At 36.4% G+C, this 17,959-nt stretch overlaps 2 protein-coding genes across 2 annotated transcripts; both read left to right on the forward strand.

Annotated features, from left to right (window-relative positions):
• The first annotated feature begins 4,747 nt into the window (after positions 1 to 4,747).
• Positions 4,748 to 11,510, forward strand: LOC147520979 (kinesin-like protein KIN-7N). Its single transcript, XM_086592508.1, is given in 19 exon segments — positions 4,748 to 5,019; positions 5,470 to 5,559; positions 5,633 to 5,751; positions 5,833 to 5,868; positions 5,870 to 5,947; positions 6,028 to 6,109; positions 6,194 to 6,261; positions 6,360 to 6,437; positions 6,575 to 6,717; positions 6,854 to 6,956; positions 7,038 to 7,118; positions 7,916 to 7,984; positions 8,058 to 8,117; positions 8,229 to 8,378; positions 8,493 to 8,786; positions 9,024 to 9,110; positions 9,504 to 9,662; positions 9,749 to 10,018; positions 10,926 to 11,510. Coding segments are annotated over 19 exon segments (2,571 nt in total). The 5' UTR covers positions 4,748 to 4,859; the 3' UTR covers positions 11,370 to 11,510.
• Positions 11,511 to 13,039: 1,529 nt separating this feature from the next.
• Positions 13,040 to 15,301, forward strand: LOC147520980 (uncharacterized). Its single transcript, XM_086592509.1, has 3 exons — positions 13,040 to 14,283; positions 14,389 to 14,503; positions 14,614 to 15,301. The coding sequence occupies exons 1-3, from the start codon at positions 13,783 to 13,785 to the stop codon at positions 15,135 to 15,137; spliced, it is 1,140 nt and encodes a 379-aa protein (XP_086448635.1). The 5' UTR covers positions 13,040 to 13,782; the 3' UTR covers positions 15,138 to 15,301.
• Positions 15,302 to 17,959: the final 2,658 nt, after the last annotated feature.

Below are 17,959 nucleotides of genomic sequence, written 5' to 3' on the forward strand. Positions count from 1 at the left end.
CATGTATATAATATCATTGTTTCAGCGAAGCTTCACTTTTGATGGCCCAACGTGCATTGTAATTGAGGCAATCTATGAACTTGAGCAAGTAGTATAATAAGTGAGAGCATAATTAAGGATTGTATATATTGAATTTTATCAAAGCCATGTAACTTCGCATTGTTGGTGACATCTCACGCACTCTTGGAAGGCCTCCTTTTAATTCACATATTTGATTTTTTTGGTAGACCAGAATATTTGATTCTCAACACATCAAGAAGAAACATGTTAATATTTGGCAGTTGTTTAGTTTAATTATTGATATAATTGGTAATTTATTGTGTGTGGACAAAAATGTGTAGTGTGCTTTTATTATGTTGTTAGGGTCTCCGTAGATACAAATTAGTATTACTAGCTATTGAGAGACACGGGCTTAAAACCAATAACTAGAATAAAAAGATTTGACTTAATTATCCTAATTTTATTCTATTTTATTTTATTTTATTTGATCAATTTAAATACTGTTTCAAAAATAACTTCAATAGCACTTCGTGCCTTCGATAATACTTAGAGTGTAAATATTGAACTTGCAAGTTTTGAACATAGGCCACACATACAACAACGTATAATACCACTTCAAAATAAAATGTCTACAAATTCTCACATAGCCTACACATTTGAAAATATTTGGGTGTACCAAGATTAATATCACAAACAACATAATAAACACCTTATAACAAACCGTGTCGTAGGCACGGGTAATACTTAGTTTACTAATATAATATCACGAATTTTTGACTTCCAAATTTTTACAACCAATCGTTTAAAAACACGTATTAATTAAACACCGCATAATTACTGTATTGCGAATATTTGACCGTACCGTTTTTTTGAATCACTAAATAATTCTCGAATTATTTTCGTATCAAATTTTTTTTGCCGTATCCCGAATTGCTAACAAGGAGTGTGAGCAATGGTGGGCAATTAATCGCAAATGCAGCCTAGCTAAATGTATCGTGAACAAGCTTTGAGAAGCATGAAAACACGCCATTTTTAATGCATTTGATTCGTGCATATGCAAATAACAATTTTTAGTGCACTTCTTGCAATCGTGCATATACCAAAAATAATTTGTTCAAACTCAAATCACACCATTTGATGACAAAACTAAAAATGTCATTTTTCATTAATCAAACAGATGACCGATGAATATTATTTAACGTGATGGTGGCATATTTGCTTGGCTATTGATGCTTTAAGCTTTCGACCCAAACAAATAAAATGATGTTTTACGCTCAAATAAAGCATTGAGTTAAAGTGAGACTCGTGATATCATAATTCGTAATAAGATACAAGTCAATTACAGTATTCCAATACATGCTTAACTATGAACTAATTACTTTTCCAAAAGCATGATAACGTCAGTGCAAATTCTTTAATGTCTTTACCAATGAAATCACGGCTGGGTGGCGGCCAACGCTTACGCACTCACGGCGCCAGGAGTCGGAGCCGAGTTTCGCACGTGACTCCACGTTAGCAAACTCCCGACTTGATAAATCTGTAGTGAACACAGCCAGTAAAAATACGACACCTGGACCATTTGATCAAGCGTTTTTGTTTTCTTCGTGATGAAGTTAATAAACATCTGGACCCACTAAACTTTTGTTTTTTGGTCACACGCACGAAAGACCAACCAACTCTCACCATCAAAAAAAATAAACCAACCAACTCTCCATAAGTGCCACCTGACTCAAAAGTTGTTCAAGTTCTGAGACAAAAATACCCCTCCGTCACCAACTTTATTACCTCATTAAGGTCCCACTAATCTCCTTTCTAATCACTATAAATAACACTGCTCTACGCTGCGTTTCTTCCCTTTCTCCCTCCTTCCTTCCTAAGTTTATAAAATTCTTAAACTTATTATTATCATGTTTTCATCAGATGTTTTCGAGTCTCAAGGTGGATTTACGCCTTGGGATACCGACCAACTTATGTCACTACTACTACAACAGCAACCATTTGAAACCAGCCCAATTACGTCGAATTCGGGTTCGGACGAGTCAATTCGGCCAGTTTCAGGCCTGGACGAACGGAAGCAGAGACGGATGATATCGAATAGGGAATCAGCGAGGCGGTCCAGAATGAGGAAACAGAGACACTTAGAAGACTTAAGGAACCAAGTGAACCGGTTAAGAATCGATAACAGGGAAATCGCCAACAGGTTGCAACTCATTAATCATCATTGCCACCTCTTAAAAAGAGACAATGAACGGCTTATGTCGGAATCATCTGTTCTCAGACAAAGATTGTCCGAGATTCGAAGGATTTTGGTTTTTCGACAGTTACAAAGATTCTCTTCACCGTTAACTACCGTTAATGAACCACAACAACTGCCTTCATTAATTGCCTAATCGCTTTAACTATAATAACGGCCAAGCTAAAACCTTAAAAGCAACGAAACCATTCTCTCTCAGACTCACTTTGTTTCTCAATGTTGTGTACATATACTATTAAGTAGGTGGAGGTTTGTGGCGGATTTTGGCTTTGGAAAATGGGGATTTGGAAAAGAATTTGGTGATTTTGGAGAAATTAGTATATTAGTTTATTACTTTTAAAGCATAATTTAATCTTTTTGTCCGGCCTGTTTTGTATCTTGGAAATTTTTAAATCCATTTTATGTAGTTGTTTGGTCACTCTGTTCTTTCTCCGACTCATTCATTGGTTTATCAATTGCATGTCATCATAATTCATAAATCCCCTTAATATTCTAATATATCAATCACATTTCAGCTCCGTATGTATTGGCTTCATAGTAATCAATTAAGGTAATGGCTCTCACTCTTTCCCCCGAAGATACCGAAAGATCCAAGTTCATAACGCTTAATTAATTAGTTTCTGCGCGCACACCAGATTGCAATGCCAAGTGCCAACATTCTAATTCCTAAATACGTAGCATTCTTAAGAATATATCCCACGGTATGTAGAAGATGCTACAGTTACTTTTCCCGTTCATGCATCACTAACTTTAGTGTTAGTGTACTTATTTTATATTTTAAGATGGTGGTCATTCGCTTTCAACATCGCACTCATTTAGGAACCCGAACTAATGACGACTAACAAAAGTAATTCAACAATATTTGAATTGGAATTTATAGATGTCTGATTGTAATCCATCCATCCGCCACCTCTTCTTCTTTTGGCGAATTATAACAAAATTGATATCCGTTACTCTAAATATTAGATTACCTTAATGCAATTCATTTACTAGAGTATATAGTACGACGAAATAAAGTTTGCATTGGACCTAATACATTTAAGATGTAACATAAAGTTTTTGTAATAAAAGGAATGACGTATGATCACTCAACTCATGCGGTTTATTTATAGATTCAATTAGTCAATTTCCAACCCAATTGACGACACTATGCTAAGTGCAATGAATATTCAACACAGATTTCTTATGAGCTCTGCTATTTATGGCCTTCTCTTAATCATAGCATGACACATTAGCTATATATATTGTGGCACTATGCGAAGCTCAATGGAAACACTCCAAATCTTTGAAAGAGATTTCTTTTGTTTCATTGTGGGGTTAGGATGAATGGAATTATTTATAAGGATTTAAGTAATTAGACTTGCATGCGGAGAGATTAGTTGCTATGTAAACCTCATCATGCAACTGTATTTGTGGGCTGTGGCACCTACTACTCCTATATTTGCTCAAATTGGTGACCCCGGAGTTCAATAGTTCATTAGTATTGTTCAAGTATATATGTGAGTTTGAAGCACGCATAAGACCATCAATATCAATTGATTAATTTTGGATCAGATGTTAAATCAAATATTGAACTGGAGATCTTGCTAGATGGGCTTGGGACGCTTTCAGGGGTAGGTATAGATTTGTAGCCCACCTCGAATCATCAAAGTGAGAAAGAAAAAGAAGCACGAAAGCAGTATATATGCAATGTGGGTTGTCTCACTTGTTCTTTTCTTCATTAGGAAGTTCTTGTAGTATACCACAAGTTTATGGAAATAAATGATTTGATTGCATCACTAGCAAAAGAATAAGAAGCGATTAAGACATTATATCTTTGTGTCTGAGCTCTTGAAATGCCCAACTGTCTTTCCATTGATTTGATTAAAAGTTACAATAACAACAACATATATAGTGTCTTAACTAGCATACGACATATATATATAGTGTTATGGTCGTAAATTCTGTTCGTGTCTACTTAACATATTAGCTACTACTCAAAACATAATTTTTATTAAGAAAGTACCATCACCAGTATCATGTTTTGCTCGGACATGTATTCAAGTAGCAAGTATCTGTTACCCTTGAGCTTTGTTCCACAAAGTCACAAACAGAAAAATCTATCAATCAACCACAAATAAAGTTGAGCAAACACTTGAATAGTAGTGGACGACCAAGAAATCATCACAAGTATAGTAAGTACATTGCACGGAAAGCACAACTGAGAGTTTGAGAGTGACGTGCATTAGAAAGCATTCAAAGCAATACAATTCGAACGTGCTTGAAATTCGTGGGTTCTCCATAAAAGAGTTTTGGATAAACCAGTCCAGAAAAAAAAAAAAAAAAACTTCCTTTAACTTTTCTACCTATTGTTGTTGAAGAGTACTGTAGTTGTCGACAGAGAGCTCAATTTCCCAATCAACTTTTCCTTTTCCCCTTTTCTTTTAGGGAGCACTCCAAATATATATATATATATGTTCGTTGACTGAGGAACACCAAAGGATTGAATTGGGCCGGAAAGGCTAGATCCGGCCCAAGTAAAAAAGCCTGCTTAAAAGTTTGGAGAGGTAAAAATCCCGCCTGATGGCTTCAGATTTCCAACTTTCGAACTTTTGAATTTGAGGAAATGGAAAAAATATGTGTAGCAGTTAGGGTTCGACCCCCGAGCCCAACCAGCCAAGAAAGCTCAATTAATCCACCAACAACCCATTGGAAAGTTGAAGAGAATCGGATCTCTCTTCACAAGTCTCTTGACACTCCTGTTTCCGGCATCTCATACGCTTTCGGTACTCCTTTTATTCCAATTTAATATTTTTTTTAATTAAACTAGATAACTGCAAGCAGTGCGAGCGTGAGCAGAGGTGGAGAAGGAGAGTGAAGGAGAAATTGCTCGAAAATGAGGACAGACAGAAACCAATTAAAATACTTTTTGGGCCACATACTCTCTGTAGTCGGCCCAAAAACGTTTGCTCGGCTCACTTCATTAAACTAGTATACTGCGTGGCAGTTGGGAGTGAGCGGAGCTGCGGAGGGAGAGAGTTGGGTGATGCGGGGGGAGAGAGAGAGGTGGGCGAAAGAGAAAGGTATTTGGGCGAAAAAAAAATAAGAGAGAAGATGAGGACAGACAGAAGTTGGTTTTTGTCTCGCATAGCCCCCTTCTCCCAAAATCGTTCGCTCCGCTCACTCGATTAAATTTCATTACTTATTATTCTTATTATTGTTTGGTGTGATCGCAGATCATGTATTTGACGAAGATTGTACTAATTCTAGGGTCTATGACCATCTCAGTAAAGACATTATTCGAGCTGCTGTTGAGGGGTTTAATGGTACATTCATACCTCCTCGTTTGATTAATTAAGTCATTTATTTTAAGCTTACGAGTCATTTTTGAAATTTCAGGTACTGCATTTGCATATGGGCAAACCAGTAGTGGAAAGACTTATACAATGAATGGTTCCGAGAATGATCCTGGAATCGTTCCTCTTGCAGTAGAAGATGTTTTTCAAAACATTATGATGGTATAATCAATGATTTGCTGTGACGTTTGAACAAATTTGGTTTGGAACGTTTTTTGGTTTGAGTGTTGTTTTGGTTTTCAGATGTCGGATCGAGAGTTTTTAATACGAGTTTCGTATCCTGGAAATTTACAATGAAGAAATCAATGATCTTTTGGCTCCTGATGATCAGAAACTTCAGATTCATGAGAGCTTAGAGGTGAAATTCACTATAACATTGTGTTGTGTGGTGGGGTTTTTTTTGAACAAGTTTTTGCTGACTTGTCATTATTTTTCTAGCGTGGAATTTTCGTTGCAGGGCTTCGTGAAGAAATTGTTAATAGTGCGGAGCAAGTGCTTAAACTTATTAAATCTGGAGAAGGTTTGTTCTGTTGACGTAAAATGATTATTTTATCAATCTATTTGGGATCAGAATGTCATTTTTTTGGTGAGCTGCTATTTGCAGTTAATCGACACTTTGGTGAGACAAATATGAATGCTCGAAGTAGCAGATCTCACACTATATTTAGGATGGTAAGGCTTTTTCTGGAGATGCAACTCATGTACCTACATTTCTGCTTCATTTTCCCTTGAGTTATTATGGAAAAATTGTGGTAAACATCATGAACTAGGTTATTGAAAGCAAGGGCAAGGATAGAACTTCTACTGGTGACTATATAAGTGTGGATGCTATTCGTGTGTCTGTCCTGGTATGTTATTTCCCCCACTCTATAATTGGTGTTTCACACTCGTATTTTATTTTGGTGGCTTAGCCATTTAAACATGTTAATCCTGCTTTTACTTTGGGATGGTCTTTTATATTTTCTGTTACCTGTTATGAGGCCAGAATCTGGTAGATTTAGCTGGCTCTGAGCGAATTGTTAAAACTGGAGCTGGAGGGGTACGTTTAAAGGAAGGAAAGCACATAAACAAGAGCTTGCTAGTTCTTGGTAATGTAATTAACAAACTGAGTGATGGGGGAAAACAAAGGTAGTTGTTTCTTTTGCAGTCGGTTTTGACTTGATCATCCGATAAAACTGTTTCTTCTAACTTCAATACTATCAAACAGTAGCATAGAATAACTACAAATTTTCCTGTATGGTTAAACAAGTTTATGGTGATTCAGGGGACATATTCCATATCGTGATAGTAAGCTAACTCGCATACTGCAACCAGCTCTTGGTGGTAACGCTAAAACTTCAATTATATGTACAATAGCACCGGAAGAGGTAACCTTTTATTTTCTTTCTGCAATATATTGCTTGTACACAAAAGTCTTCACTGTCTGTTAATGTGATCCATGTGTTTAGGATCACATAGAAGAAACACGGGGAACCCTCCAATTTGCTAGCAGAGCTAAACGCATTACCAATTGTGCTCAAGTTAACGAGGTTTGCTGTCTTATCCACACTTTTATATTTTATGGTAAAGATACAGAATCTATTATAGATGAATTAGGGAAGTACAGTAAGAGTCAGCTGAGGAGACCTTCATAGAATTAGACAACATCAAAAATGTTTCTTTGAAATGTAAAACCAGATCACCTTGAAACATAGTAGTATCCTTTGTTGAATTTTTCAACCATATCAGCCATTTTTCCTCTTGCTGAAATTTGAATTTTTGTTTATAATTTGTTTCTTTTATTTGTCATCAATGATATGGTAGACTTTGTTATATAGTTACACAAAAGATGAAAATCATGTAAATTTCAGTTTCCTTTTTAGGAATCAGATTGATGTACCTTGAGCAATAGATGCCTGAACTTCATCTCACTTAAAAGACTTGCCAGTGTTTAAAAAGATCATAACATCCTTGAGGCTAAGAGGCTTAAGGCGAGCCTAAAAGGCGTTTGGGGTGTAAGCCTTAGTGTCCAAAAAAAGAAAAAAACACACTGAAATACTCCAGGAAAATATTAATAAGTAAAATGGATTTGAAGATACAATATTCTGTATGAATAAACGAATGAAAACAAACTTAGAAATTAAAAATGTGATGCAACAAAATCATTAAAATACGTTTACAAAAGCTTAAGCCTCTTGCACTACCTGTGAGGCTATAGGCTCAGTGCGATTTTAGGTGAGGCTAGCCTCAAGGCGTAAGCCTCATTGTTTTTTTTTTGAAAGACTGACTCTAGACTTTAGCATGTTATCCATCCTTTTCTTTCTTTTAATGATTTGGTTTGTCTCAGATCTTGACTGATGCAGCCTTACTGAAGCGACAAAAGCAAGAAATAGAGGAACTCCGTGAAAAACTGCAGGTAATTTCACAAGTGATTTTGACTGAACTAGAGAAAATATATCTTCACAAACTTATATCTCTCTTTTTCTTAGGGTTCTCACTCAGAAGTGCTAGAGCAAGAGATTTTGAAATTGCGGAATGACATGCTCAAGGTTGGCCAATGCTGTCTTACATCTGCCCATTTTTGGATGGTCACACGCTTCTTTTATTAACTTTTTATCGTTACTATGGCTCCTATTTACCTGATATTTCTTCTGCATCAGTACGAATTAGATCGTGAAAGGTTGGCATTAGAACTCGAGGAAGAAAGGAAATCACATAAAGAGCGTGAACAGTGCATACTGGAGCAACAGATGAAAATAGATAATCTTAGTAGTCTTGTTACTAGTTCAAATCATGAAAAGAACAGGCAGGTATTAACCTGTAAATAGTGATACAATCTCATGCTCATATAGTAGCTATTTTAGCTCCCCAAATCTTTTCAGGTCATTCGTGCCTGGACAGTTAATTTAATTACTTACTGACAGGGACATATTTCTACAAGACAACACTTGACGGAAGAGGGTACTGACAAACAAAATTCATGCGACAGAGATTCTTTTCAAACGCCTACTTTCAAAGCAGTTCCAAACGAATTTGTTGCAAGAAGAACCAATTATTCAAGGCTACCTGAGTTTAGTCCTGTTCCAGATAACTTTAGCAGTGTTGCTGATGAAGACATGTGGTTAAAGATGAACAAAGGTTATACTGCTGACATTGATGCTCTTCAATTTACGCCTGCAAGGAGAACCCATTCATTGCCCTCAAATGATCGATCCCTTGTGAGTCTTTGTTTTGTGACTTTGTTTCTCCTCTGTTGGTTTAGAAGGGGGAGCTTCTATTGATAAGTAGGTTCATGTTTTTCGAACTTATATAGACAAGGCAAAACAAAGAAAATGCACTTAAAAATCAGATATACGAGACAGCTACTACATTTTATTATCTTTGTGATTCTGATTTTGACCTACATCACCATTGTCTTTCTCTGTCCTTGTTGGATTCATTTACAACTCTGGCAGGATTATTCAACTGACTGCTACAAAGAAGAGGTTCAAGATCTCAAGAGACAGTTAGAACTGGCTCTGATAGACAAAAATGAGCTTGAGGTTAGCTTATTAATCCTTTCATTTCTGTAAGCACTTTAGTTACCTATTTCTTCAGCTAGTTTGGCTTAATCAGAGGATTGTTTGTGTTATGCAACCTTTATCTTAAATTTAATATATGCTTGATGTATTTTGGGCAGAACCCTGTGTTTAGGTGTTGTTAAGTATAACGAGGTAGGTCAATGCCTGTCCTGTCCTAACAATAAAAGGTGGAAAACTGAGTGGCCCTGTTTATTATGAAGTGTATTTGTAACAGGATTATAGTGAATCCTAAGATTGAGTCCAGGTTTTATATATATATATATATATATTTTTTTTTGGTCCTGTCTATGTTTTTATGGCTTGTGTATACTATCATTGAGATAGCGTATTGACTTGTAACTTTCTTTTTTGTAGAGAAATTATGAAGAACAACTATCATTAAACAATCAATTAATGGAGGAGATATCTAAACTTCAGCAAGAAGCATTACTGATTCAGGATATTCCACAAATTTTGTCTGAATCAGTGGCAAATTGCAAGGCTATCTATAAGGACATTTTATCAACTGTGCAGGTTGGGATTGTGGAATTTATCTCCAATTTCATTTTATTTTCTTTTGCCTGAACATAACTTTAACCTTTTTCCTTAACCTTAATCAGAGTCGTGTGGTGGATGAAACATCCTGCAACTCAAAGTTGCTCTCTGGTACAAGTGAGATTGGAATCTATTTATTGTCAACTCTAGAAGCTCATTTCTCAATGGCTTTAAGTAGTAACAGTGTTAGACCTGGTGAGAATTTCTTAGTTCAAGAGCAATGCAGAGCACTTTTTGAGAAGTTGAACGATACAATATTGACATTAGTATCTCCCCAAGATGTCTGTGATGAGGATAAGCATTCATCAAGATCAAATTGCGGTCACAAACATGAGGTAGCTGCTTGGTCTCAATTCTCAAGATACCCTACTTTTTTTATGTTTTTATGGTCTATAGTTTTAATAAGCTTTCTTGTATTCGTTTTGGATATTTTATCTGTATGTACATGAAAAGGTTCATGGTTAAAGAATTGGTTATTTAACTGAGTAAATATGCTTCTTTATAAGTTATAACAAGACTACAAGAGTTGTCGTTTTACAATTCGTACTAATGCAACTTGGTAGTTATTCATAGTTGTTTGAATAAACTGAGTTCTGAATTGCAACCAAGTCTATAAGAACATTTTTTCAAAATCTTTTAAGTGACGATTTGAATATCATAATGTTACCTTTCTACTGTCTAGTCTATTTTATGGAAGCAGTTTTTTTTTAGATGTAAAAGAAAATTAGTCTAGTAGGATTTTTATTTACATCTAGAGTTATAGATATTGACGTCTTTTGCTCAAGTATGAATGGATGTTAGAAGTTCATTCAGACACAATGTGGAATCCAAGTACCATAATCATGGACTATAAAATCAATTATAATAATGAAGACCTTGCATGTATAATAGGCCACAATTCATGACTTCCAAAAACATAATGACCTAGTAGAGTATAACGTGTTAATGGTTCCAGATAAGAATAATATGATTCTCAACTTATTTTTCTTTTCAGTTTCTCTTGCACATAAGATTTTATTTTTATTTTTTTAACGTGTAAGTTGTATCTTTAGAAGCAAAGATTTTAAGCTTAGTTAGGCAAGGAATTTATGTGTAGGCGTTTAGCATTTATGAATCCAGTACTTAGAGTATGAATGTAATACAGAAAGATGTTGCATGACTCTTGACGTGCTTTCTTATGTTATATGGAGATAGATTGCATTCTCTTCTGTCCAATGATTTTATGATCTTGATTAATTGAAGGGATCATGCTCGAGAGGAGCAGAGACTAGTTTGACAGATGAATTTAGGAATGAGTTTGATGCATTGAAAGAAAGATACCAGATGTTGGAGAAAGAATTCAACACAAATAACCAACTTTTGGAGACTGCCAAGGAAAGGTTCCATATCTTGGAAAGAGAATGTAACTTATTAAAAGAAGAAAAAACCTCAATAGTCCAGAAACTCGCTCTGTCAGCTCAAAATGTTGCATTAGTTACTGACCAGAAGACAAAGATTTCAAATGATTTGAATCTGGAAGTGTGGAGGAGGAAAGATCTTGAAGAAGAGGTGAAAGAGTTCAGCTTAGCTTTCTCTCAACGGCAGCGATCATTCATTAGTTTTAATAATGAGTTTAAGGCTAAAATCGAGAACTTGAGACTCCTGAATCCAATTCAATATCCAAACCTCATGGGTATTGAAGACTAATCATGTTGCTTAATTTGTTGCGGTGTTTCCTGTTTTTCTTTTATCAGCTTGTTTAGAGGCAGTTGTGTTTCCCTCATGCATTTAAATCCAACATAGAAGCATACGACACTGACATTCTTGTTATGAAGTCTACTTTTCCAATTGTCCTTGTTCTGACAACTAACCATTTACATAGTTACTACTATTGTCACGAAGTGTTTTGAGTTCTGATCTAAGAAGATTAGAAGACTAGGCTTTTAATTATCTTCCAGAGGAAGGCTAGAGAATTATCAGTTTTAATGATCTAAGAACATGTAGATTTTAGTACAAGCTGTCTTTGTTTTATTACCATATTTATGGTACAGTTGGACTACCGGTTTCATAGCACCTATTTTTCTGTGTTTTATCCTGTGTATATTTTTCCTCACGAGTTAGGCCTTTGACCCATCTCATATGCAATATATTGGCTTTCTGTTGAAACTTATCCCATAGGATTTGCAGAAGCATGCTGCTCTGTAATGCTTGCACGGAGTTATGATCATATGAACAAACATCAGATTTCACAACTTCCTATGTTGAAATATAGCGTGCATTTTCATCAGGCATGTGTCTGGACTCTGGAGATATGACGGTTCAACGTACAAGCAACTGACCACATAGATCACACCTCAAACCTCAGTTTCTACTCTGGTCTCTAGTTATGCATATGAGCTAAGTGAGTCCATTTAAGTGCAAGACACATTCTATAGCTATGATTTGGAAGTCGGGGACCTCAAACTCTCCCCTTTGATTTGTGGCATCAGGTTATTATTTTTCTCTCTAAAAAGCAGGTTATTGAGGACCATCATGATATTGATTTATCATCTCTCGTGACGATAGGGTGTGTTTTGTTCATAACTTCATATCACCGTATGGCGCACTGACAACTATAATATTTGCATTATTTCAAAGCACAAAAACTCAATTTTTTTCCTTGTAAATAGTTTCCAGCTCCAATATTGTGCCTACTTAACAAATTTGTTATATCCATTAACAAGGTTGTTATTAATGATAAAGAATCATAGAAAGCCACCATTCATTATTAAGCCCGGGTTAAATAATGTTGGAGATTCGCAATCCCAGTGAATACGTCTTCATCTTCTGATTCTTGAGTCTTGACCACAGCTTTGCAAAATACAAAGTGATATTTTGACCTTAAATGAGTGATTGAACAAAAAATCGGCCATTAATTGAAATTGGCTTATTCTTATTAAGACATTTCACCAACACGTAGTCAGACCATACACTGGTACTAAAGAAAACACCATTTCTGTGCTTTGTCCGTTAATTTGGGTTACTTGTTCTTATGCTTGTCTGCTAACGATCCTTGCCGTCCTTTTTTCTAAGCAAATTGTATACTTAACTTTGGTATAAAAGTCATAGACGACTTATTAATCGGCTTCGACATCTCCATTAACAGATAGACAAGAGGGACCCATGTATAGGGTCGTCAATACGGTGCCCCTCTTCAGCAACTACTGAAATCTTTTTTCTTCCTTAGGCCGTCAATCGTTTTAGAATATTAATAGAGTTTAGCCACAAATATTAAAGTCAGACAGCCAGTGTGATGTAAATATGCAATCTGTGTGATTCTGGTCCTATGCATGGTTGTTGGACAAGTATATTTAATATGAAATTTTATGACAGTCTCAGGACGAATCCAAGATTTTAATTTTGGAGGGTGCGGTAGTAGAAATTTGTAAAAAAAAATAAGGTGACAATTTTTATAGTTTGAAGATTAGTTATGTGTAGTGGAGTTTTTCTAATCTCAAGACCGCCCCACACACAGCTCTCCTAGATCCATCAATGCATTGTAAGTCATGGGCTTCGTATGTAAGACAAAAGAAAGTAAAAGATGAATTCATGCAAATAAAACATTCATTTTGCCATTGTTGTCTCCACTGCTGTTATGCATGGGTTGCTAAACTATATGCCAAAAAGCCAGGGGACCATGTAATGGTGCAAGTATCCCATATTTTATTTGTATTTTGTTGAAGAAAGAGAGGGCCACAACTTTCATACCAAACAGTTCCAAACAGGCTTGAGAATTAAATTGTACTCTTTAAGTTTTCTGTTTTCGACTGCTGGCTGTTCTTAATCGATCAACTGCAGGATTGCCTGGACTCAAAGTGGCTTCTTGGTGTAGTGCCTTGACAAGTGCTGAATTTAAAGGCCCTCTTGCTTCCATTCAATCCTCTCTCTCTTTCTCTCTCTCCAATCTGTTACTCTTTTATCTTTCTCTCTGTTCTATTCTGCGCAGACCAATCTGGCTCAGATTTTTTTATCTTTGGCAATTAATACACCTGGTCCTCATCTCTTACTCCAGGTTAAAGTTCACTGCAACACCATATCTTCACTCTCATTTTCTCCCAAGAACTTGAACCTGATTGGCTAAATGTACTCCTCATCACCACCGAAACCAAGTCCAGGAAAAAGGTTGAGTGAGCTTCTCCAGGAACAGCAAGAACCCTTTTGTCTTGATGTTTACCAAGTGGAAAGAGGCTATCGAAAGAAAAGACTTAATATAAAGGGTGAAAATGGTGGTGGCTGCACTTTGAATACAAGTAAGGACTTGAAGAAAGTAGGAAGTTCCAGCTTAAAGAGAACAAGGACCCCAGCATGTCCAAAGCTTCTCAAAACACTACTTAACAAGCTTGTCTCCAACAAGGAAGACCTCCATAGTCCAGAAAGCAGTGAATGTCGAACAATTCAAGATAGAAAACATATTGTTCATGTTGCAGAATTGGACAGTTTTTCCTCCGCTAGCACCACGATGGTGCATGATTTATGTTCTGATAGCGATATGGAAGATGGGATTCCTTCATCACAACCGAATCAGACCTCATCCTCTTATTCATCAGATACGTGTCAGGCCTCCAAACTTTGGAACCGGGTGGTAAGAACTACATTTTTAACGTTTCATTTGCTTTTAATTTTTAGCTTCAAAAAGTGCACTCTTGAGATACATGAACTGAATGTAGTTTTTTACGAAACTGAACAGACTATTACAGATAGAGCACTACAATGTGAGTACGTAGAAGAAAGTAAGCAGCACAGCCCTGTCTCAGTACTAGAAGAATTGCCTTCAGATGAAGTTTCTCCATTCCGCAAACACAGTTAGTCTTTCCAATATTCGTTCTCTATCATATTTATATTAGAAATTTAGAATGAAGATGTTATAGTCCTATTCTAACGTCTAATGCGTTGGTTGTTTTATGAAAAACAGTAAGATGGTGCTCAAGAACAGATAAAAAGGAGATTCCGTTGGTTCCAAATTTCATTCAGCCCTTGAGAGTAACCGATGACTTAATATTATCGGCTTCACTATGGGATTTACTTGGAAATTCGTCTCGGAATAAACATGGTAGTGGTGGAAACAGAGATATAAGAAAGTTAACTGGGACAAGTTCTTCTTCTCAGTATAGAAAGACCAAGAGGGTGTTAGAACAGACAGATCAGCTTTTGTTTGATTGTGTAAGGGAAGCATTGCAAACCCATGGAAAAGATGAACAAGTGAATAACTTGTTAGGAGCTGAGGACATTGGGAAGATGATCTGTGAACAAATCTGTTTCTGGGCTAAACAATGTGGAAATGTAACAAACATAACCCAACTGATTAGATCCAGTTTGTGTGAGTCAGTAGACGAAAAGAACGCTTTTAAAGCACAAACAAGGAAGATAGGCATAGATATAAGCAATGCCATATTGGAGGAGATTGTATCAGAAGTCAGCGACGGCTTTAACGAATGACAGATTGTGAATCATACATGATACATCCTAATTAACACCATTGTATCATACATTTTAGTCCATACATGTTTTAATCTTTTTTTTTTCCTGATACAAATTATGTATCATTGATGTAAAATGAAATTACATAATGGGAGAGGACAAGCGCGCTCCAAGTTTATGAATATCGCAATCAATCCTTCTAACTACATACTTATTCGACCCAGCAAACATCACATTTTTTTTAATCAGGCCTTCTCATAACTGCTAAGAAAAAACAACCGAAGACTTACATCTGAAATCACTTAAAATACGAGGAAAAGCAGACTAAAGGCCAAAAGCAAGTATGGGTTGTTCCCTTCCTCAATTTGATAGTATTTCAAAGGAAAATCAATTGAGCAGAACCGTTTTTTTTGGGTGAATGTTGTTGGAGCAGAACTGAATAATAAGAAACATTCTTCACGCACATTTACCAAATCTTAAAAATATAAACGAGACATTCTCTGTCAAAACTCAAAAGACATCTCTATTAATTTTGTATTGACAATTTGACATTACGTGTAGTTGCGTAGACACTTATTTCGTCTTAATCGTCTATATATGGAGAACAGCGAAATAAGGAAGATTTAAATACGGATGTTGATATGTTAGCCACCACTGACCACCTCACCACCCTATCCAATTAAGAAAATGAAGTAGTAGATGAGGCTGCTACAGGTTTAGGTCCATTTTGGAACAAGGATATGTTAGTCTCACTTTCCATTTAATGTGGAAGTCAAATTTGTACCACATACACATGCCTCTGACCTGCGGACGTCATGCCACTACCCTGTGGGTTGTGGCACAAAATGTGTGATTTCTCGCCTGTGGAGGACCGGAGGAGTAGAATCCGTAGAGACTGGTGTAGAGCCTCCACCATCCTGTTTGGATTGGCACCCACTTGCCCACTATATATTTTGAGCCTTAAATATATAACGTGATGGAATTATCGGGAAAAAAAGAGACCAATAAACTTGGATTGCAAAATAAGTTCCCAACTTCTCATAGTACATGATAAATCCATCTTTGAGAAAACTTCTGAAAAAGGCGTATTGGTTTATTATTGACTTATGCTCGCATTGTCGCACACTAGGACTTCAGTCGATAGAGGTGAAGTATTCTAAGGCTGAGTCCAATGGTCTGTCACTCTCTATCTCTATCCCTCAAAATAATAGTGTTATAGGGATAGAGAATAGGTTTGGGTGAGCAATGGTTTGAACAATCCTACACCACTTGAACTGGCGCGGTTTGAAACCCACTTTTTTCACGCCACTTCGACCAGCACAGAATGAAAACCTAAAAAACAAAAAAACCATCCTACGTCACTTCAAATGATGCGGTATGAAATTGTATTTTGCATTTCACGGCCACTTCAAATGATGCCATTTGGGTTTTAACAAACCACGCCATTTCAACTCGCGTGGAATACACTCTCTATTCCTCAATAATTGAAATAGGAGAAAAAACCACCGCCACTCCTTCCGCTTTTGAGGGAATAGGAAGCCATTGCACCCAGCCTAAGAAACTTCTTAGAGACTTGTGAACTTGTGAACGGATAGAGTGACAACCAGTAATTCTGTATGTCTTCTACAGTCTTCTATTTAATGTACAAAACTGGCCTAAATTCCGACTATTGAAGAAAATGCCACCAATGTACCCGTAGGTCAGAAAACTTCTTATAATCAAGGGCTATTCAGCCTTCCCAGTTCCCATTTGATGCAATCAAGTACTAAAATAAGGAAGTCCAAAGTAAACAAGAAGCTTCAAACTAATCTGCGGCTGAGGTTCATGAAAGATGAGGTTGACATTCTCTTAAGTGCTTACCCAAAGCTGATGAAGTTGGTCCTTTAATTTTTGGTGTTCGTGCTTAACAAATAAGACACGTAGCGTTTTCCTGAAAAGCACTTGTATTGTGTTTTCAAAAGTAATGATTTTTAGGTCCAGGCAATCTTAAACTCGTGTCTTTGAACTCGACATACTATAAACCATGCAGCACGTACACGCACTACATGTGCATATACAACAATCAGCTCCCAAACAAAGTACGTGCGTGCAAACCAATAATTATTAGAGGTGTGCGCTTTACAAGTTTACATTTAAAGTATCTGCTAGAGAATTGAAAACGCCGTAGATGATTGATGATTCAACCTACAACTCTTTTTTTATTATTATTGATAAATAGACTTTAGTGAGAGAAAAGTGCACAACACAAGATACAGTGCATTACATAAAAGAAAAAAGTGAGTGAGAACTTCACCTGGTTACAGAGATAGAAAATGAAAAAAGAGAAAAGAACACCAATTATCCTCATGCTCATGCAAAGTGATCACCGATAACACTTCGTCAATCTCCAGATATCACAAGACTCCATTCTAAGATCAGATCCTTAAACCTGTAGTTCTTTCTATGTTGAGTAGTAGACAACCAATGCCATAACAACTCTTTGATCTCTAACACAGTACTCCAAACTGATGATGCTTTACCCCTGAAAATACGGTTATTTCTCGTCTTCCATAACACCCACATGGTTGCATACGTTAAGAGACGCCATATCTTATTCCCGAAGCTCCCTGATCTTCTCTTCAGCCATAGGGTTAAGAATTCTTGTACTTAATCAATTTGTGCTAGTAGTGGAAAGGCTATGACCATTGGCTGTAGCAGTTGTGCCCATGCCTCGAGCAAAAAGCAATGCAAGAAAAGATGACAGATGCTCTCATCAAACATATTGCACATAGAACAAAATCGACACTCATTTGTACCTCTATGTGTGAGTACATCACTAGTGAGAATGCTTCCCAAGATAA

The sequence above is a fragment of the Coptis chinensis genome, chromosome 2, assembly GCF_015680905.1.
Source record: "Coptis chinensis isolate HL-2020 chromosome 2, ASM1568090v1, whole genome shotgun sequence".
NCBI lineage: Eukaryota > Viridiplantae > Streptophyta > Magnoliopsida > Ranunculales > Ranunculaceae > Coptis > Coptis chinensis.

What these genes read in the sequence shown, in the direction of transcription:
- LOC147520980 (XM_086592509.1), top strand. Translation starts at nt 13,783, where the DNA reads ATGTACTCCTCATCACCACCGAAACCAAGTCCAGGAAAAAGGTTGAGT. An exon ending in CCAAACTTTGGAACCGGGTG is followed by an intron (nt 14,284 to 14,388) that starts GTAAGAACTACA and finishes GAAACTGAACAG; the next exon opens with ACTATTACAGATAGAGCACT. An exon ending in TTCTCCATTCCGCAAACACA is followed by an intron (nt 14,504 to 14,613) that starts GTTAGTCTTTCC and finishes TATGAAAAACAG; the next exon opens with TAAGATGGTGCTCAAGAACA.